Raw genomic sequence first — 22,687 nt, forward strand, 5'->3', positions numbered from 1 at the left:
GGCTCCGGACGCACAGGCTCAGCGGCCATGGCTCACGGGCCCAGCCGCTCCGCGGCATGTGGGATCTTACCGGACGGGGGCACGAACCCGTGTCCCCTGCATCGGCAGGCGGACTCTCAACCACTGCGCCACCAGGGAAGCCCTCATCTCATCTCTTAATCCTCTCCACTGACCCTTAGTAAAGTGTGATCATGAACAGGATATATAAATTTAAACATATTTGCTAATAAAATAAGCACAAGATCATCTGATAATAGTACAAGAGGTTTTATTGACTAATGCAAGCTACAGCATGAAGAAACAATTATTTAAAAACACCACAGACCCTTATGTAGCAAAGGTTAAGAAATAAATTAAGACCTATTGGGCTGTGCCGGGGAGGACGGGCCTCATTCACTTCGATCCTTGGGTTCCCGGTATTTCCACTGGATGTAGTCGAAGATGTCCTTCTCACTATCCACGGGCAGCGGCTCTCCAGCAACTCCTGCAAGGAGGGAGAACACAACCTTCCTCATGAGCCAGTTCTGGAGTTTAGAGGTTTCAGGACTAAGAGCTACACAGGACTCACTTCCAGAGGAAAAAGAAAATAGTCCCCAAGCCACTCAAAAAAAAAAAAAAAAAAAAAGATATTGACCGCCCTCCCCCTCCCCCATGAGCTTGTGTCTGTGCTTGGCCACACATATTACTGGCGCTACACAAAGAACCTCAGTATCCGAACTCTGGCCATCTGAAGTGGCCCTAATCCATGATTTTTCTGTCTGCTGGATCTCCACTGTATTCGAGAAAATACTCTAGTGAGTTCCTTTGCAACTCAATATACGGTCCCCGGACTAGCAGTACTGGCACCACCTGGCAGCTTACTGGCAATGCAGAAGCCCACTGAATTAAAATCTGCATTTAACAAGGTTCTCACATGGTTTGTATACACATTGACATGTGAGAAGCACAGCCCTCATCTACCAGGGATGAAAAACACTTTTAGGACAAAAAGACAAAATCTTCATCTTCCTAGAAGAGAATAGTAAACTACATAGTATACTGTGAAATGTTAACAAGATCTATAAAACAGAGATTAAGAAATTCTTACTCTTTAAACTTTAAAAGCTTGGAGCCAAAGCTACCAAGTTTGGCCTGGCACTAACAGCAAAAATAACTGGGTTCTTTGGAAGTCTTGGAGATACATTTAAGAAAACAAAAACACTTTAGATCAGTAAGATTATTTACTGACCATCAGAGGTAGAAAGAATTTAATCCATTCTAAGAGCTGGAAATAAATGAATCTTGTCATCATGGGCCTTCAACTGAGGGCCTGGGAGCACCTATGGATTAAAGCTTTTTTTGTTGCCTGAGGGACTAACAATACCAAAGAAACTGCAATTAACTGGCACGGTTACTAAAAGGCTTTTTAGAAAAACCAAAGTTGCTAAACCAAAATATCCAGATGACTGGGATTATCTCTAATGCAGACAAAAATACTCACCAGTGACTCCCAAGGGACGGATTGTGTATTCATTGATTGTGAAGCCTTTTTCTAGGGCATGAGCTCTCATATTCTTATTGAAAATATCACTCCCAGTGAAATAGAGCACACCACAGTAATACTGATCCTTGGGTATCAACCTACAACCAATAAACAATTCACCAATCTTTTACTACATATTTTCAATTTAGCAAAAATAGGACTCCTAAAATCATTAAGGCACAAAACAAGTCTGTGTGGTCCAATAACTGAAGAGGACACCATCATTAGGTAGACCATTCAAATGACCTCAACCTTGCAGTTAGTTGAGGTTTCAGTAAACTATGCTCTGCAAGAGGTGTGGACAAATGCAAAGCAGTATCACTTGTTACAACCAACTCTCCCCAGGCAGGATCTACTTTGAGCTGCAGAAGGCACCATGGTGAACCTAGAGATAATAAAGTAGGTTCTGTAGACAGTCATTATTCTTTATATACTTTCAGGCTAAACATTGTCTATTGCACAGGCACATGGCACTTTGGAATGAAAAGGGGTCTTAGACATTTATGCAAATTCCAAGACATACAGAGGGAGGGGGAAAAGGGGAAAAGAAGGGAAAAGTTAATAGGTCAGCAATAAATGTTGAGTAATACCTGATATCAATTCTCCTGTGTGGATATTCCTTTTCATCATTTTTACTGGGAAGCTGGCAAACACCCTAAAATGTATATTTAAAAATAATGTTTAAAGATTTTTTTAAACTTAAGGCTTAATTCTAATCAAATATTGTTAACTGTGAAGTTATTTTTGCTTTAAATGGAGGCAGTTTTAGAATTGTGAGCGCTTGTAACTTAGTAGCTTTTCTATGCACTATATATTATCCCTGCCTTCCTACTGTGCTTCATGATAACTAAAGAACCACATGAAACAGCAGGCAAGGGTTCCGGTTATGAGGGTCTGGCTTTTGTGTGACTCTAAACAAGAAGCTAATCAAGGAAAGCGTGAAAGACAGAGACCAAAACAAACAGAAAAAAAGCAACTTGGAAGAAACAGTGATTATTCAGGGAGAAGAAAACAGACACAAAAGCTATCAGTAATATTCTCAGATCTCAGAATAAGGACAGAATTCTACAGAAAAAGAAAATTCAAGGAAAAGATTTAAATAAAAATTTAAAATATGATAGAAGTAGAAGAAGTTGAAATTGAGGAAATCTCCCAGAAATCAGAAAAGACAGAGAGGGGAAAATTAAGAAAAAATTAAAAGAAAATTAGAGGATCGTTTTCTTCCTTCTCTACAGGTGAGTTTTCATTATACTTCCGCAGTTTTCTTTTTTAATAGTTCTGCAGTTTTTAAACAACAATTATCAAGGTCTGTTTTGTTATCTTTTCCTTTTCCAGGAAAATGGGGAAAGTTTATGGACTGGGCGGCAACGCATAAATATGTAAAAAGAAATACAAACATCACCAAATTTCAAATATAAAGCTTCAAATGCCACATTCTAAGAAAACTACACAAGTGACAGGTTTCTGGTCCTAAAGAGCAGTCGAGTTGGTACGCACGTCACTAAAAGACATACTTTTCACTCAGCAACATAGAAAAATCAAAATCTAAAATCTAAAATGGGTATTTTCTTTAGCAACTCCTATTCCTGAGAGATTAATGAAACCTGTTTATCTTCAAATATGGAACCTGCCTTCTTAGGCACTGACAAGCTCCAACTCAACCTTCAAATGGAATTACCGTGAGGCATTACCTTGCAGATCTGGATGTCTGAACCCACAGGCAATGATCTTTCTGTTTGTCAGTAATAGGATTTCATCTAATGGCTTTGTTCCTTTCCTCAAGGCTAATTTTATTTCCTGCACTTTTTCTGAAGTGCTAATGTTAAAGCATTTCTCTGTATTACTGTAAATTCTTTATTCGATTGAGTGGATTAGTTTTGTTTGGCAGTTCAGTTAGGTCGCTTCATGCTGACTGTCTGAAATAAAGCCTCTTTCATTTCCCCAGTGTAGCCAAGGTATCTTCTATTGTCCTGTGAATCCTCGCTGTAGATATTTCACAGAAAATCATCCTCCGAGCTCAAACCTGCACGAAACGCTAAAATTTGAGTGGTACTCACCATATATAAAGTAAAAAGGCATCTAAATGCAGAGGAAATTGGTTTTTCTTCCAAATGTTGTTATATTCACAGGAAGAATAGCTCAATTAATGAAAGACCCTGAGTTTACAAGAAGATCTGGAATAACCCTGGCTTTCCTAAGCTTTGATTACTGTTAGTTTAAGAGAATTCATGTTTTGAAGATAACTTAAAAACCACACAGATGGTCATATCTTTAAAACTATTTAGTCAGTGCTTATAGCAACAAGACGTTCTGAAATCAAGTGGATCGATATGGAGTGGAGTTTATTCCACTTCATAAGCTGAATTCATTTTGCAGCCAATTTCCTTTCAGAAACCTAGAGATCTTAACTCCTTTGGTGAGCTCTGCTCATGTTCATGTGCTCAGGGTCACTGCCCTGACTCCTGCCTGCCTCTCTCTCCCCACAGAGACCTGCCTGCCTAACTTCCTTACTTCAAGTCTTTCCCCAGGCCTCATCTTCTCAATAAGGCCGTCCTCTTTAATACCGTCTCCTGCACTCCCTTTCTTTTTTAAAAATAATACTTATTATCTTAACCTAACGCTTTACCTACTTAATATGTTCACTGTTAAGTAGCAGTCCCTTCCCATACCCTCAAATAAAAGTTCTACATAAATTCGCTGATCTATCCCATTCTCCTAGAGCAGAGCCTGGAATGTAGTAGATGCTAAGTATGTATTTGGTGAATTGACTGAATACACCTTCTCATTCCTACTGACACTCATTCTCCCCACCTTGTTCTTTCATAGCACCATCTTCTCTCTTTCTATCCCTTTTTCTGTTCCCCAATTTAATTCTTTCCAGGTTACGACCTTCTTCCAACTGATCTATTTCCAAATAGAAATATATTATTTTTATATTATTATTATGTATTATACTAGTATAACACTGCACAGCTCTTTGAAGATTCAGTATCTTCAAACGATATTTGTACAAACCCTTCAACGTTTCCACATATATTACTTAATCTGATCTGCGTAACAGTCCTTTGACAGAGGGCAAGGATATCATTTTAAAAATAAGAAAATTAAGGCCTTAGAGAAGTAAAGCAACTTGTCAATGTCACACAACAAATTGGTAATGGAGCCAAAAGATCTTAAAGCCTCCGTATCCAAATCTACTTTCCTACGATGCAACATACCAACACCCACCGTGTTTGCAACAAGATACAAATCACTTCTTATTGCCTCCAAAATAAAATGATTTGAAAGTTGACCTGGAGTGCTTCTCATCCTAACAAACACTAATTATAAATGTCAAAACAGCAGGCTCAAACATGGCATTTTCTAAGCTTCAGTAAAGACATGAACTACATGTACAGTATACAAACTTTATATACAGATCATCCACTAAGATGGATTCCTATGTCACAACATACAGGCCTTAGTCTCTTATTGTGGCCTAAGTCTTCTATACTTTAAAAACAAACAAAAAGCCTGCTTTCTTATTTTTTGACCTGTTTTCTTCTGGAAAGAGGTTTGGAGGATTCCCTTTCTGGCAATACCTGTACACGTGCTGCCAGGTATGACCGAGAGAACGGAAGGCAAGATAGAGCCACGATTTCCACAACTCCAGCCCGTATCCTAGGATGGGTGAGTGCTCCTAGTCTTTCACATACCACAGGTACTGTGAGGTCTGGACCGGCCGACTCTGCAGCACCACTGGGATTTGGCTGCCTCTGACCTTCCTAGACAAAGGACTTCTCCTCTTTGAGCAGCTACTAGGATAACCCAGTTCCACTATGTCAGCAACTCTTTACGTTCACATACTTGGCTACCCACCTTCCTTTGCAGGTTACACCCAGCCCACCAGCTTGCAATTTTTCCTTGTATTCTTGCTAGCTGGATTACTACAGCCTCTGTAGGTCTTCCCTCTGGATCTCTTTGGGCACAGAAGAATACTGTTCAGACTGTAAAAAAATGCTTCTGCTTTTTTATTGTGTAAACACACCTTCCTGGTGGCTAACTCTGAAAACAGCTGCTGCACTTCCCCAGGAGAGAGTCCAGTGCTTTCACAGAGATGACTACTGAAGGAAGAGAGTCAGGCCAGAAGGGGTCCCCAGTGGCATACCAGGACACTTTCCTACTATTTAAAAAAAACAACCTATCTTGTCTAGCACATGATTTTTAGAATTTTATCTGATTGAATGGTCTTTAAACGTAAGATTTATGCACATTCATTTTGAGTCATTTAAAGTCAATCTACATTTAAAAGGGTGTTCATATGGCATATACAAATCCTATTTTTATTAATATCTCATGTGTGCATATATTTTTGGGCATAGGGTAAGAGCTCAAAACTGACAGACTAGGGAGAACAGCTCATAAATGTAATTCCCAAACACTGACTAGAATTTTTATGTTTACCTTTCCCAAAGTTCTTTTGAAAATATTGATAAAGTGCGACAACTTAGGCAATATACTTTCATAGCCCATTAAAATCACCATGCTGAATCAAATGACGTGTTTTTGCATATATGATTAAATACACATAACATAAAATACACCACTTTAACCCTTTTTAAGTGTGCAGTTCAGTGGCATTAAGTACACTCACACTGTTGTGCGACCATCACCACCGTCTTCAGGACTTTTTCATCTTCCCCAGCTGACATTCTGTCCCCATAAACACTCACTCATCTCCCCGCTGCCCCGCCCATGCCCTGGCAACCACCATTCCATTTTCTGAATGACATGGTAATTCAATTATCTATCTCAACCACCTTCTTCTACTTTTGGCTAAGACGGTCAAATCTACACAGTGAGACTCTTGCTAATTTTAGCGTGTCCATGCTCCAAAAGCATAGTCTCTTTCCTTTCAGTCACATGACTTAGGAAAAGGGGGGCATGGAGAAAAGAGCGCCCAAATGCTGTATTTAAGTGAGCAGCAGATAAATGTAAGCCTTTATTACATTAGCCCTAGATTTCTGTTTGCCTTCGGTTTTTATACAGGACCATTTATTTATTTATTTATTTATTTTTTTGCGGTATGCAGGCCTCTCACTGTTGTGGCCTCTCCCGTTGCTCAGCGACCATGGCTCACGGGCCCAGCCGCTCCGTGGCATGTGGGATCTTCCCGGACCGGGGCATGAACCTGTGTCCCCTGCATCGGCAGGCGGACTCTCAACCACTGCGCCACCAGGGAAGCCCAGGACCATTTATTAATGTTCTTAATCCATTTGCTATTTGTCTTGAATCCTCAAATCTTAATCCCCTAGGAAGAACACAGGACTTTGACGGTCCATCACAATGGGTTTCACTGGGACGACTCCACAGGTGCCCCCTCTACGAGCCCCCTACTTATCATTTCACACAGCATGGTTCTTCCCCTGAACGTTCTATCACGTACCCTGATGCCTTCTTTCTTTGGTCTTGTAATAGATTAATACTCTTCAGACAATTCTAATCTCACTTATTAATATATTCTGAGTCAAAGAGTATTTGTTATTTTAGGGAAAAAATATAATATATTAAAGTCATTATGGATATTTTAAAAATAGCAGATTATGCATAATTACCTATTCCAATGGCACAGATTATTTACAAGTGGGGAATTTAGAATAAAACTCTTTACTGGGACTTCCCTCATGGCACAGTGGTTAAGACTCCACGCTCCCAATGCAGGGTTCGATCCCTGGTCCGGGAACTAGATCCCACAGTCATGCTGCAACAAAGATTCGCGTGCCACAACTAAGGAGCCCTTGAGCTGCAACTAAGGAGCTCACCTGCAGCAACTAAGACCTGAGCAACCAAATAAATTAAAAAAAACCAAAAACAACAAAAACACCCTCTTTACTAAAATATTCTCAGATTAGAGGATATATCTCCTCTAAGGTCTAGGATGTCCTATTTACTGACCGTGACACTAAGGTACAGTGAGGTCACACTCAGAATGGTTACTGGACAGTCTCCACAGTTTTTTTTTAAATGTGTTAACTCAAGCGAGTACTTACCATGAACTTTGTTTCCCCTTTTGACAGAGTGTCTGTAATAAAATGGACCTTTTGTAACTGCTCCACAACACGATGTAACAGCTTTGGCTGTAGAATCATAATTAGGGAATAAGAAAAAAAGCAATTAGTCTGTTACAGCAAGAGAGCATTTTTAAAATGAGTTTTCTGATGCTCTATGCAGAAATGCCTAGTTTTCCTATGTTCTGAGTACTTTTTCTTCTAACAGAAAATTCACCTTATCAAATGAAACCACCACTTTTCACCAATATCATGATACCCCAAATAGACATCATTTGTCTTTATCTGTTTCGTTAAACAAAAAGTTACCTGCTTCATCTTTAAAAGGTATATATTCCAAAATCAAAAGCATTTTGCCTTCATGGGTCTTCTAACAGAGCTTAAGTTTCTTGATAGACAAATAAATAATTCTGGAAGTAGTTTACGAAATTTCATCTCTTTCAAATGTTAGACTGTCCTGCCAGTTCTTTGTGGACGAACAATGCGCATCCCTTCCAACAACTTACTCTTCCTCTCAAAGAATTCAGTCAGTACAAAACACTTCAACTGACTTTCAGAAAGATTAAAACAAAAACTCATTCTGAAAATATCCAATTATCATTTAGAAAATGATATTCACTGCTGTGTAAGACCGATCACATTTGCTTATAAATTCTGAGGCACCTGTTTGGTTGACTCAGAGGTAAAGTGTGGATGGGTCAGAAGAACATCCATGTCGCCACTGGACTCTGCACCTGTGAATGCAAAAAATACGTATGGAATTCTCCTCGCAAATGTATCAATTAGGCAAACACAGAACCAAGGTGGTGACACACATAGAAGAGTCTTACTTCTTACAGCCTAACTTTCTATTTCAATGTGCTTCATATTCAGAATTAGTTAAAAGAGTTCAATTTTCTGTCCAACTATTCAGGTATATTGATGTAAACAGCAGAATCTGGGATAACAACAGTAACTGATGTTAGATATACGTTGCATACAATTGGTTAAATATTATTAAAAATGTACCTAAGTGACTACTCAATAATGAATAAAAATAACATTTAAATATACCTTTAAAATATATCTATGAACACTAAATATTTAAAAATCTCAAATTAAACAATATGCTCTAACTCTGCAAAGGTTAATCAGAAAATTCATTTCAATTCTTCTGAATGAATTCACTTAATGAGTACTGGTAACAACTACGATTATGGCATCATAGATAAGAATGCTAGATTCTTATAGCAGCTACCCAGAGAATTTCTGATAGCCTATTACCACTTCCTAAGCAAAACTCCAGAGGTGGCCAGAGATTCAGTCAGACATCTAGTTCAAGGTTTTAAATAAAGTTCTATTTCAATTTTTTAAGGTAATATTTTAAACTTTAGGTTACCCTTCCAACGTTTTGAAACAGTAAGAGACCAGGATTGTGTGGGTCTCACTTTGTTCACATTCACAGAGTAAATCAAGATCTGCTGAAGAACCTGGGTGTTTTGAGAATTGGTTCTGAGCTGATGTCTCTGAGACATTAAACGCAGATCCATTAGAGAAAACTTAGAAAATTAAATAAGGTAAACAACAAACAAAAAAACTACTCATGGCTTCACTAGCATCTAGCCAGATAACCACTATTAGCATTTAATATACCTAAAATTATTTTATAATAATTTTATTAGAACTAGTCATCAAAAAAACCCATCCTATAATAAAATCAGGATGAATTTCCTCTAATTTATATTCCCATTTGTAAACAAATAAATTTAGTTAATACTACTAGATCTTAGTAAATCTATAAAGTAACATAAATTACATCTTTTTAATCCATGTTTTTCATATACATTAGGCAATTTTAACATCATTTAACATGAATAACCTAAGCTTAGGAAGTATGTTACCTCTTCTGAAACTGCCACAGACTGTAGCAATGTACTCAGAATCCACTTTGCCAACTTCACTTAGTATAATATCCTAATAGAAGAAAAATTAAGTCAGTATTCTAAAAATGGCTTTTCACCAATTGACATTCTCAATTCTAATCAAAGAATACAATTCAGCACACTCTTACTTGCATTTGTAACATCTCTTCACGAGGAATTCTTTTCTCAAAGTCCTCAAAATATCTATAAAGACAGAATAAGTAGACAAAAGATTTTTTGGGAAATTTGAATCTTAGAAATTAAACTGCCTACTTTATCAAGTGTCCTTATACAAACAGATCTTTCAAAAATCAAGACTAAAATTCATTACGACAAGAGTAAAATTGGGGGGGGTGGGGAGAGGTTTATTCCTTAACTTGGATCAAAATCCTTAAGTGTCATGCTTTGTGATATTCCAGATATTCCATCCAAACTTATTTTAAATAAACTTCGCATTCACATACCAAGAGTAAATAAATATATTTAAGTTAATACGGTTCCAAGTTAGACTGCTCCCTACTGGCAAATCCAGGGATTACAGTTTATTGCTCTTAGATCCTGAAAAATACTTGTATTTTAAAATATCCTACAATATGGATGAACCGAGACAACATTATGCTAAGTGAAAGAAGTCAGTCACAAAAGACCATATATTATGATTTCATTTACATGAAATATCTAGAATAGACAAATCTATAGAGACAGAAAGTAGAACAGTGTTTGCCAGGGGCTGGGGGAGGGAAGGGTAGTTGGGAAGAAATGAGGCATGATGGCTCATGGGTTTGGGCTTTTCTGGGGACAACAAAAATGTTCTAAAATTGACTACGGTCATGGCTGCACAACTCTGTGAATATAAAAAACCACTGAATTGCACACTTTTAAGTGGGTGAATTACATGGTATATGAAATGATATTTCAATAAGGCTATTAAAAATACTATCTTAGGGCTTCCCTGGTGGCACAGTGGTTGAGAGTCCGCCTGCCGATGCAGGCGACGCGGGTTCGTGCCCCGGTCTGGGGGGATCCCACATGCCGCAAAGCAGCTGGGCCCGTGAGCCATGGCCGCTGAGCCTGCGCGTCCGGAGCCTGTGCTCCGCAACGGGAGAGGCCACAACAGTGAGAAGCCCGCGTACCGCAAAAAAAAAAAAAAAAAACTATCTTAGTATTAAATAACATCTAAGAATGATAAAGTGCCTGTTCAAAACCAATTCTCACAACAAGCAAGTTCTTCAGAAGATCTCCATTTACTATGTAAATGCAAGGAGAGTGAGAACTACACCATCCTGATCTTTTACTGGTTCAGAGTTTTGGAAAGGCAGTGTAAGTTTTAAAATATTGTGGTAAGGCATCAACAGGGAAGTTCAGAAGGTTATTAGGACTGAATGGCCAACAAGACAACCTAAGACCAGAGGAGATACGTGCTTATGCATGTACACTACGTTCTGTAAATAATCAGTCAGAAGGGGGGGGTCTGTATCTTGCACTTGACAAAGTAATTACCCATGCTGACAGACGACACGTCTACTAGTTATTCCTATTCTGGTATTTAGGTGTCTGGGTTTTCTTCCTTTTCCTTTTTAAAAAAATTTAGTGTTTCATGGTCATGTCCCGTCTTCTCAGGTAGACTCTCAACTTCTTAAGAGCTACACTGAACCTGTTTATATCCTAACCTCAGAGGCAGCGCTTTCTACAATGTAAGCATGAAATAAACACCCTGACTGACTGAGGCCCTCAGTTCTATGTATTTTAAGGGGAAGTTCCCAGCTAAAGTCAAGGGAATGTGGGATATACTCAAAACAAGCAAACAAACTAGAAGGCAGTAAAAAAAACACGTGTGAATACAGGCTTATTTTCTATAGGAGTCTGCAACAAATCTTAGCATTTCTGAATAGTAAAATGGCTGTGTTTAGCTAAGTCTGAAGACTTATGGTGTACGGAAGAATGGTTATAAAATTTTTTACTTTTACATTTCAAGTGTCAAAAGAAAATTTGCTATCTTACTTTAGCCCAATTCGCTGATGATGGTTCAATTTATCTTCATTTTTTCTGAGATCTGTATAGAAGATAAATAAAGTTGAGATGCTGATTTAAACATTTTTGGAAAAAAATGCTAATTTCAGTGATCCTTTTTTTCAAAGAACTACCTGGAAAACACACTGAAATGACTTTGAAAAGAAAATGAAAAAAACTTTCAGATATTAAGAACTAGATAAAAGTGATTCTTCAAGTCAATAGTAAAACCCAACAGTGACTGCATAATCATTTTTATTTACTGAATCAAAATTTCAATTATAGTTACATAGAAGAGTAGATAAAACATACCAGGATCATACCAAACTTCACTGAGTATAGCAAAAAGCAGCCTTCTAAGAACGTATATTGCTTAATTTACGGTTAATAGCAGCAGAAGTTCATTCATACTGTTCATTTGTTCATTCACTCCTTCACTGGATTAATATTTACTGAGTACCGATTTGTGCAGGCACTATGCTAAAAATCCCATTGAAAGGAGAGGTAGTATTATCGTTTTTTTAATCAAGAAAACTATAATATCTTAAATTGAAAGTGACCGAGTTCCAACTGGGTGGTCCTTTAGTGGGTACAGGCACAGGAGTGAGCCTTGTTAAAGAAACGGCAAGATAAGTATGCTTCAAAAGCAATTCCTATGGTCTCCCTTATATTCACAAACATAAACTCTCTCTGGAGACATAAAATGGAGAAAAATAAGCACCTTTATTATTAAAAATAAGCACGTGATATTTCTCAGAATTGTGTGCACACAGAAAACACTAAGGTGTATGACCGAAAATGCCACAGAAATACTGAGTTTGTTATATACGGAGAGAGGGATATCGACAGCTATTACATTACATATCTGTGAATGGTGAAATAATGTAAAACCACCACAGGAGATCCTAGACACTCCCAAGGGATGAACGAATACCTTTGAGAAACAAACTCTTGACCTCTTTAACCAATATTTCACTCAGGTAAATTATATATGCCAGAAAAGCAGAAAAGCACAAACCCTCTCTGAGATGCATATATTAGAACAATTCATTCTCTAGCTATGTGATTCACACAAATTCTTAAGTTAATAATATTACTAATTAATCATGCCCTTTAAGAGTCAGTTACTATTTTTAAGTACTTACTAGGTACCAAGCACTATGCTAAGTCTTTTACATACATTATTTCATTAAATCATATGAGAGAGATATTATGATACCATTTTGTAGCTGAGAGACTGAAGTATCACAGTCAACTTTTTTTTTTTTTTTTTTGCGGTACGCGGGCCTCTCACTGTTGTGGCCTCTCCCGTCGCGGAGCACAGGCTCCGGATGCGCAGGCTCAGCGGCCATGGCTCACAGGCCCAGCCGCTCCGCGGCATGTGGGATCTTCCCGGACCGGGGCACGAACCCATGTCCCCTGCATCGGCAGGTGGACTCTCAACCACTGCGCCACCAGGGAAGCCCCCACAGTCAACTATTTTAATAAAGGGGTGGAGACTGGATTCAAACCCAGGTCAGTCTCCAAAATCTGTCCACCTGACCATCTGGGTTGCTTATAAATAGTTGAGCCCACAAATATTAATCCCCAAGTGCCACAGATGTGCTGTAATGAATCCATATAGTATACACCCTTGAAAGCATGAAGAGGTAAATTATATTTAAAAGATTGCTATATTAGGTTTAAGGAAAATGTTTTATCATTACTTGACTTTTATTTTTATCACTTCTTTGAAAGCAAAAATCCCTTCAGTAAGCATTGCAAGCCTCTTAACAGAATTTTTCTCAATATACATAACTTGGCTTTTAGGCTGAATGTATAGGACTTTACGGTCTAGAATTTTATTAAAGAAACAAAAGCAATTTAAAAATCGTCTAAAAATCTACAAATGAATCATTGCCTTTAAACCAAGAAGCCACTTCTTGTTCTTCTTGATTTTTTTCTAAATTATAGACCAAAACATGTTTAAAATGGGAATATAAACTATACTTTATATCTGTTCTCTACTGTAGAGTTAAAAAGAAAATCTTACCATTCGTTTCTACTAATTGGGAAAGGGTTTTTCAAATTCCAGTTTGTTAGAGCATGGCCCTTCAGGACTATATCTGACCTGAAATTAGTGACCTACTGTACAGACTCACCTTCTAATGTCTTAATTCCTTCATCTACAAACTTCCTTGCAGCAGATGGACTACAAAGAAAGAAAAGCATTATCTCAGTATCAAGTGAAACTCAGGATCCTTGTAACAAATAAACAGTTATGTCTCCTCTTGTCAAACATAAAAGCTACTGCTGAGCTAAAAAAAACACCTGCTAAACTATTGTGTAGTTACTTTGGTAATGTTCAAATTATCGAAGCCTTAATCTAGGAAGACAGTCATAAATTTAGATATGAAAAAGACATCCAAGCAGCTAGGTGGCATAATGCCCATGTACATTATTCATACGCCAGAAATACAGGCACTTGAAAACCATTCATTCAAATGAGATTTAATGAGGGCCTATTATGTGTCAGATATTCTTCTAGGTGCTGAAAATACAGCAGGAATAAGACAAATAAGGGCCCTGGTCTTACCTGTTTACATTCCAGTGGTTAGAGAGAGACAATAAACAGATATATAAACAAAGAAAAATATCTGGTAGGTGAATTAAAATAGGGTAATATGACAGAGTGGCTGGGTCTTCTTTAGATTGGGTGGTGAGGGAAGGCCTCTCAGATGATATTTAAACTGAGATTTTAATGACAAAGAGCCTTGGTACAGAAACTGTGCAGTAAAGAAACTGATATTCATATCAGGAAGGCAACGTGGCATAGAAATAATAGGTCTGAACTGGGAGCCGGGAGACCTAGGCTCTGATTCTGGCCCTGCCACAGCTATCTCACTTTCTGCATTCAGTTTTCTTGCCTGGACAATGAGAATAATGTAACAGATGCTCTCTAAAACAAATATTAACATTTTATAATTGTCTTGGGTCCCCAAGGAGTCATGCTCCTTTTCAGTATACTAGGTTTAGGAATTTAATATATTTTAAAATCACATTCATCAAATGGTTGCCATTAAGGAACAATCATCATATACCTAAACGAATGACCTCATTCCCTCAAGATGAGAGTTAAGTAAAGCACTGCAGCCCTAATATTTCAGTGTTAACCTTTACTCTCCTCAGTGTCAAAGAAGCCTCTGTTAGCTCACATTTAAGATAGAGATGCCTTCATTAGGAAATACTTGAGTGCTTGTTCCAAGCTCATATGCCAGGTACTACAGAAAAAGCTTAAACGTTTAGGATAAGTACCACGCTCAGAGAGGCAAAAGAGCCACAATTTGGAGGGAGTGATAATAAGTCCACAGAGCAAGTGCTAATGGAGCTTAGAGGAAGGAGGGATTATTTCTGGCTGGGGACTCCAACTGGATTCATGTGCCTTGAATGGGGCTTTTAAAGTCGCGGCAGCCTCTGAAGAACCAGCCTGAGACATGTAAAATACGGGTGAGTGAACTGCATGGGCAAAGGTGCAGAGGTGGAAAGGTACAGGCTTTGAAGAGAAACAGCATGTACTTTAGTTTGGCTGACATAAAAAAATTAAACAACCCTACTACTGTGTCTGCTTAAAAAATAATTCTTGGGGCTTCCCTGGTGGCGAAGTGGTTGAGAATCTGCCTGCTAATGCAGGGGACACGGGTTCAAGCCCTGGTCCGGTAGGATCCCACATGCCGCGGAGCAACTAGGCCCGTGAGCCACAACTACTGAGCCTGCGCGTCTGGAGCCTGTGCTCCGCAACAGGAGAGGCCGCGATAGTGAGAGGCCCGCGCACCACGATGAAGAGTGGCCCCTGCTTGCCACAGCTAGAGAAAGCCCTCGCACAGAAACGAAGACCCAACAGAGCAAAAATAAATAAATAAATAAATAAACTCCTACCCCCAACATCTTCTTTTAAAAAAAAAAACAGTCTTACCCAATGCCACTAACTCGAGTCAGGAAATTGATGGATGAACTCGTATCATCCTGCCGAATCTTTAAGGAAAAAAAAAAAGTCTAACAATGATTTAGGAATGCTTTGAGGACTCAAGTGATCTTATTAGAAATACACTAGGCTGCTAAGAGACTTGAAGAGCCATTTACACTGCCCGGATAACCCATGCAGAAGGATTCATGTAAAACCCCAGTGGTTACAGGTTAGTAAGAAAGCAGATGAAGATGGCTCTTCTCTGAATTATCCAATACTTTTAAAAGGCTTATTCATAAAAAGACCAGAAGTGATATAATGACTATCATCAGGGTGAAATAAAACAATAAAAATGCTTGAGAGAGTTTAAGCATAGAAATTCTAAAAGATAACAATCATTTAGTCAAAGTTTATAATCTCCCTTCTAAATGGTACTGAAAATAAGAAGTAATTCTATCACAGATGCTAACAGTCTCTTAAATGCAACATAAAATAAGTGAACAGTTTATAAGAACAATATTCAAAATTTAAAATATAGGACACTTACAAAGCCATAAACTGCTCCTTCCTTTTCTCACTGAATCTAACAGAGGGTGGATGACGTCACCCACCCTGTAATGGTGCTACATGATAGCTGCCATAAAGGCAGACACTATAAGCAAACAAATAAGTTAGCATTTTACCTTTTCCAGTTTACGCAATTTTCCAGTAGCTAAAAACTCATCAATCTTTTCAGCAATTTTTGTTCCTACGCCAGGCTACATAGAAAATAAAAAATATAGAAGTCACATAAATATTATACTTACCAAATCACTAAAAGATAAAGGAAAAAATGAGAAATGAAAAAACAATGATCATCACATGACCAGTTTTCAAACAAAGGACACAGAAAATTGAGCACCAGTAAAAATATATTCCCCCAAAGGCAAAATGTTTAAATGATTGGCAAAAGAGGAGCCCTAATAAGACAATTCTAAATGACCTTGCTTTTTCAAAATTAACTTTTGTTGTAGAAAAATTAGAAAATATAAAGTTGCATAAAGAAAATACTAGAATCACTTGTTAATTTCATCACCCTGAAAATTAAAATAACCTGTAACCTTGCCACTTAACATCTGCTATATACTGACTTCTTTTTTGCTCATATATATATGCAAAGTTACGTGCGTGTATATATATGCGTGTGTGTGTGTGTATACATACGCCTACCTTTTTCTTACAAAAATAGAATCACACTGCTTTGTAAAGTGCTTTAACTTAAAAATGCATCATGAACAAATTTCTATATCGATAAATAAGCTACATCTTTAATGACCGCATAGTGTATTATTGTATGAATGTATCATAACTTACTTTAAAAATACCCTACAGGAGAACATTTAGATGTTTTCCAATTTTTGAAATTATAACAATGCTGTCGTGGACTTCCTCTAGAACAGAAGTTCTCAGGCTTTTGCATACACCTGCATCACCTGAGGGATGTGTTAGAACAGAGAATGCCAAGTCCCACCTGAGAGGGCCACTATTAGCACACAGGGCTTCATGGAAATTACAGAGAACAGGGCTAAATGCCATGATATGCAAAGGGGCTTAATCATGTGCTTATTAGTGGGTGAGATCTCCTTGGGAACACTAACTCACATAAGTTCCTCTAGCTGGGGATCAGAAGGAACAGCTAGCGAGCAGACATGCTACTACCACTCTGTTACCGCACTCTCCTGAGGACTAACACTCAAGCTGAAATTCAGTGTGAGGATGAGTACACACATATATGGCAAAGTAGAGAAAGAAAATTGTAATTACATATGTTAAAAAAAAATTTAAATCCACCCCCTCCCCCAATAAAAACACTCCAAGCTTGAAAAAGTATGCTTGAAATAGCATTAATCTTATTCCAAGAAAGCAGTGCAATCTGCCCGTGTGGGTCAAGGCAGCTTCGGAGGCAAATTTCATTTTGTGGGAGCCCGTCAGATCGGGACATGTGTGAGCTCTTCGATCAACTCGCTCCCTAAACTTACCAGTTTCTTAGCTTCTGCTCCACTCTTTATCTTGTGTGGGTACTTTGCTATCACGGATGCTGCTTTTCTACAAGTAAAACGAACAAAAAAAGGGAAAACCAATTAGAAAGCCAGCAAAAGTATTAGTTTTTCTTAAACTGGAATATACATACGAACAAATATGCAGCTTGAACTGTCACCAAGATGAACTTACTTTCCACATCTGTGTGAAACTTTAAAACTCAATGAGCGGACAGAACCTGCACCTCTAACTTGTAAAAGTGTCCTGAACACCCTCGCATTTGACAATGACACAGTTTTCACCGTGTATGTAAAACTAGGGAGACTCAGGAAACCAGTAGCCTTTCCTTTCTGGGATTAAGTGGAAAACATCATTGAGCTTTTTTTTTTTTTTTTTTGACAGTTTTGCTGTATTTATTTATTTATTTTTGGCTGTGGTGGGTCTTCGTTTCCGTGCGAGGGCCCTCTCTCATTGTGGCAAGCGGGGGGCCGCTCTTCATCGCGGTGCGCGGGCCTCTCACTGTCGCGGCCTCTCCCGCTGCGGAGCACAGGCTCCGGACGCACAGGCTCAGCAATTGTGGCTCACGGGCCCAGTTGCTCCGCGGCATGTGGGATCCTCCCAGACCAGGGCTCGAACCCGTATACCCTGCATCGGCAGGCAGACTCTCAACCACTGCGCCACCAGGGAAGCCCGAGCTTTTTTTTTTAATAGCTAGTTTTTAGAAATTGTTCATAACTCTCTTTTCATAAAAAATGTGCCACCTAGACGTATTCAAACTACTACATACCAAACTGGCTTATGGATGGTTATTTTTAAATTCATGGCTTAAAACTATTCCCCTATGTCCTTGTACCAGTTCTTTTTTTTCCATTGCTCTCATTTCAGTTCCACATAAAGCAGTGACCTGTATCCTTGCCATCTCCACACATACCTAGCTCAGTAGTCTGGTGACAGATTGGGTCCACCCTGGGAGCTCACTGATGGTATCCTGTCTATAATTTCAATGCTAAATGTAGTTTCTGGATAGTCTTTGAAGCCTTAGTTTTTCACTCTGTTCTAGCACATATAACCTTCAGATTTGGATTTCGACTTCTGTATTAGCATGTTACTGATGATGAGTCTGCAAAGGTAGGTTGAGGGCAATTTGTGGAGGAAATTGTTTCAGCAAAGACAAGCAGTTCCACATAATTGGCATTATGGCACAAAGCCTGAAAGGGAAGAAGAATTAAATCAGGAAAGGCCTTTTGTATGCAGACGCTTTGGGGTTTCATCAAGGTAAAGAGGAAATATTTCATTCAAGAGAATATTTTGGTCACATCAAGAGAAATGTATATGGGGACTGGGGGCTGGGGAGGAGCCTGCAGGGGTGGTAGAGCATCACCTGCTTTTCCAGACTTACTGCCCACTCAGACTATACCCCTTAGGCAAACTGAATTACTGACTTCCTAGAAAATGCAAGACCCCTTCACGTCTCAGTGCCTTGGCTCATTTTGTTTCCTTTCTCTAGATTGTTCCTCCTCTCCCTTATCTCCTGATGGCTTCCTTGAAGACTAAACACCTCCTCTCTGAAGCCTCCTGAGACTCAAGTAGAATACGGGGTTGAATCTCTCTCGGATGTTGAGATCATCAAATGTGTGGACCACAGTACAAATATTTTACAGAGGAATTCACAGGAGGTAAAGAAAGGGAGTGTAATCAGTTTTTAGTTATGGTGAGTGAGAAGGAAAGATGGGAGTTGAGTTGAGTTTTGAAAGGGTAGAGACAAAGGTAACACAGGCTTGAAAATCTGGAGAAAAGCCCAGTGAATACAGATCTGGAGTCACTGACTGGTATTCAAAGCCAAGAATGGTAAGATTGCCAAGGAAAGTATAAAAGTGAGAAAAGAGGGCTAAGGGCAGACCTCTGGGAACTACCAACATTAAAAGGTAAGATAGAAGAGGAGAAAGAACAGAGATCGTGCCATCATGGAAGTCAAGATGAATGCCACTGAGCGTCTAATAAGATGAGATATGGGTGAGAACCTTTTCAGAGGAATGGCAGGATGGAAATTACACTGCAGTGAGATAAAGAATGACTGGGGGGCTTCCCTGGTGGCGCGGTGGTTGAGAGTCCGCCTGCCGATGCAGGGGACACGGGTTCGTGCCCCGGTCCGGGAGGATCCCACATGCCTCAGAGCGGCTGGGCCCGTGAGCCATGGCCGCTGAGCCTGCGCGTCCGGAGCCTGTGCTCCGCAACGGGAGAGGCCACAACGGTGAGAGGCCCGCGTACCGGGGGGGGGAAAAAAAAAAAGAATGACTGGGGATAAGGAACTACAGGCAAGGAATACAGATTATTCAAGGTTAACTGTAAAGTGGAGGAAAGAGAAAGGTGCTAGCTAGAGGGCAGAGGGAGGTGAAGAAGATTGCTTTGTTTTTGCTCTTAAGAGCTGAGGGACTTGGACAGGTTTACAGATTAAAGGGGCGGAAGCAGGCGGATATGGCATTAACGGCTAGGATAAGGGCCCTGGTGAAGTGGACAAGGATGAGATTCAAAAGGTGACAGATCAGCCACACACCAACCAGATGGAAAGACTCCCCTGAACCACATCTATTTCACAGCACAGACCTCACCCACTATCTTTCATTATGACTTAAAATCAAACTGCATTTTCAGTAATTCACGTTCGATCATGGGAAAAATATGTATTAGCCTATTTTCAATCAGAATTGGCAACTAATCAAAACTGATCCTACAGAACTCTGCCCAAATTCTCTCAGAAATATCGCAGTAAAGTGCCACCAGAGTCAATACCCTCAGTTCTTGCTTTTTTTCTCCTCCTACAGACGGTCCTAATATCCACTGGACCCTCAGCCCTGTTAATTGCCACACATCCGAGAACGCATGCTAACAGAGAATGCCGCTCCGTCCCACCTGTAGGCATTGTACTTGTGGATAGCCTGGTTCACGTTCTTCTCAAAGTTCGCGAGTTCTGAAAAGGCAACAAGAGGCTCGGGTGAACAAGAACCACGAGTAAACAAACGAGAACTGAGTTTCCTGGAAGGGGGCGTAACAACCTCTTAAGGGACAGGGACCCCCGCTTGTACACCGGCCAGGCAGGCCAAGGGCAGCCCAAGCGTGACTCAAGGGTCCCCAGCAGGACTGACTGCCACCGGCGCCGGAGGGAGATCCGCACGGAAGACTCCGGGCTGCTAGGGGCCGACCCCATCCTTGGGCTGTCGGGACTCGAGAGAAGGAAGGGAAAGCAGCGGGGAGGGAGGAGAGGAGAAAGGCAGCGGCGCCGGGCCGGGCTAACCTGTGAGCATGTCGGTGATGCCCCCGTTGAGCGTCTCCTGCGGCGCCTTCCGTTTGCTCATGGTGGCCTGCACCCGAGGACCGCAGAGAGCTCACAGCCAGGGATGGTCCCCTCGCCCAGCTTTCGGGAGGGGCTGGAACCTGGAGAGGACGCAGGATCAGCCCAACGCGGCGAATCCAGCGCGACTGGCTGAACAATGAGGGATTCTGACTGGGGGGGCGGGGGCGCGGCGCGCGAGTGACGTCACGCGCTCGGGGCGGGGCGGGGCCGGGCCCCCAGGGGCAGGGGGCGGGGCCGGGGCGGGGCCGGGGCGGGGCCTCAACGGTGAGAGAGAAAAAGGAGCCTGGAGCCAGCAGGACCGGGAGGAGGTTGTTGGACCCGAGCTTAGATTTGGCGGACGGGAAACGGGAGCCTCAGGATTACAACCCAGTGGGGTTCCTATGGGGAAGACCTGGACTCCTAACCTAAGGCGTTGTACCTGTCTTCCCAGGCATAACGTTTTCTGCAGTCCTCTCCCTAGAAGGGAAGTCTGGTTTTGACTCTGAAGTCAAAACTTCAGATGGTGGGGTATGTAAGATGATGGGGTGCGAGTAGAGTACATAGACCTCAATTCAGTCCACGCTGCAGAGGAGTGCTGTAAGTCTGCGGCAGGAGCCTGGAATGAAATCTGCCGATCACAGGAATGCCTCCCATACTAAACTTTTTAGCAGATATGTCACCCAGTGTCAAAAGATATTTTATGTTTTATTCCCCTCCTTTTGCGGCAGGGGCCAAAGTGAAAAAACCACTAAGAACCCCTTAACCTAGATAAGGAGCAATGCAACTGTCATTACAACATGAGGACCTATATCTGAGAAATTTACAGTTCTGCTTAAGAAACGGAAATGTGACATCAGCAATATGTTACTTACAAGAGTAACTCCTGGGGTTCATACTCAACTGCCAATTCCAGGCAATTGCTTTGTGTATAAATAAATTAAAAGCTTAACAAAATGATACATGGTTACTGTAGAAAAATCTAAGAAATATATAAAAGGAGAATAGAAAATAACATAAATGATTATCTCACCATCCTGTTTAACCATTATTAATATTTTGGGACATACACTTCCAGTCTTCTATAATTCAGTCCTTTCTAAATCCTTTTCAATAATGGAATAATTATTTAGATATAATAAGTTTTTGTGATTAGGTTGTGTGGGGTTTTTTTTTTGTTGTTTTTATTTACACTGTCAGTGTACATCTTAAGTTATGCTTCTTGGACATTTGTATTCTTTTCTGAATTTCCTATTTATATCCTTTGTTCATTTTTCTTATTTATTTATTTATTTATTTGGGGCTGCATTGGGTCTTCGTTGCTGTGCTCTTGGTGCACGGGCTTCAGTAGTTGTGGCACACAGGCTCAGTAGTTGTGGCGCATGGGCTTAGTTGCTCCATGGCATGTGGGGTCTTCCTGGACCAGGGATTGAACCCACGTCCCCTGCATTGGCCGGTGGATTCTTAACCACTGCGCCACCAGGGAAGTCCTGTTCATTTTTCTAATGGGGGTAGTTATCTGTTATGAACTTGTTAGATTTTTAAAATATTACTACTAACACTTTTTTGTATATTTTACTTGTAAAGTTTTTGTACATATTTGCACTATCCTCTTGTCCCTTGCCTTTTAACTTTATTCTAAAGCTTCTTACCACCTTGATTCCCACCTTCATTTAGATATTCTCTGTTCTCCTTTTCTCCTATGCAATCTCTATTCCAGGTTATGTTCATATTATTTCGTTCTGAAGAATGATCATTTCTCATTTAAAAAAAAAGTTTTTATTCACCTCTGGGTAATGAAAGTTACAACTTTAGGGAATTGCGGGATCCCTATATGAGTTATGTCAACCTTTAAAAGATCAGGGCCAGAAAATCCAAGGAAAATGATCAATTCTCTGTCCTCATCTTCTTGGATAA

At 40.0% G+C, this 22,687-nt stretch overlaps 1 protein-coding gene across 1 annotated transcript; it reads right to left on the reverse strand.

Annotated features, from left to right (window-relative positions):
- Positions 1 to 251: 251 nt before the first annotated feature.
- Positions 252 to 20,931, reverse strand: POLB (DNA polymerase beta). Its single transcript, XM_081220933.1, has 14 exons — positions 20,735 to 20,931; positions 20,353 to 20,410; positions 17,442 to 17,508; positions 16,107 to 16,181; positions 15,433 to 15,491; positions 13,622 to 13,671; positions 11,472 to 11,523; positions 9,620 to 9,674; positions 9,450 to 9,522; positions 8,233 to 8,303; positions 7,552 to 7,638; positions 2,113 to 2,177; positions 1,481 to 1,620; positions 252 to 484 (listed from the first exon to the last, which is right to left on the reverse strand). Exons 1-14 carry the CDS (start codon positions 20,793 to 20,795, stop codon positions 390 to 392), a joined length of 1,008 nt encoding a protein of 335 aa, XP_081077059.1. The 5' UTR covers positions 20,796 to 20,931; the 3' UTR covers positions 252 to 389.
- Positions 20,932 to 22,687: the final 1,756 nt, after the last annotated feature.

Source organism: Mesoplodon bidens (genome assembly GCF_964165515.1).
Source record: "Mesoplodon bidens genome assembly, chromosome: 20".
NCBI lineage: Eukaryota > Metazoa > Chordata > Mammalia > Artiodactyla > Ziphiidae > Mesoplodon > Mesoplodon bidens.

Bases quoted from the DNA above. Each gene is read 5' to 3' on its own strand.
- POLB (XM_081220933.1), bottom strand. From the start codon at position 20,795: ATGAGCAAACGGAAGGCGCCGCAGGAGACGCTCAACGGGGGCATCACC. The intron at 9,675-11,471 runs GTAAGATAGCAA...CTGTCTTTATAG, and splicing joins CATCAGCGAATTGGGCTAAA to ATATTTTGAGGACTTTGAGA. The intron at 7,639-8,232 runs GTGCCTCAGAAT...ATGATTCTACAG, and splicing joins CCTCTGAGTCAACCAAACAG to CCAAAGCTGTTACATCGTGT.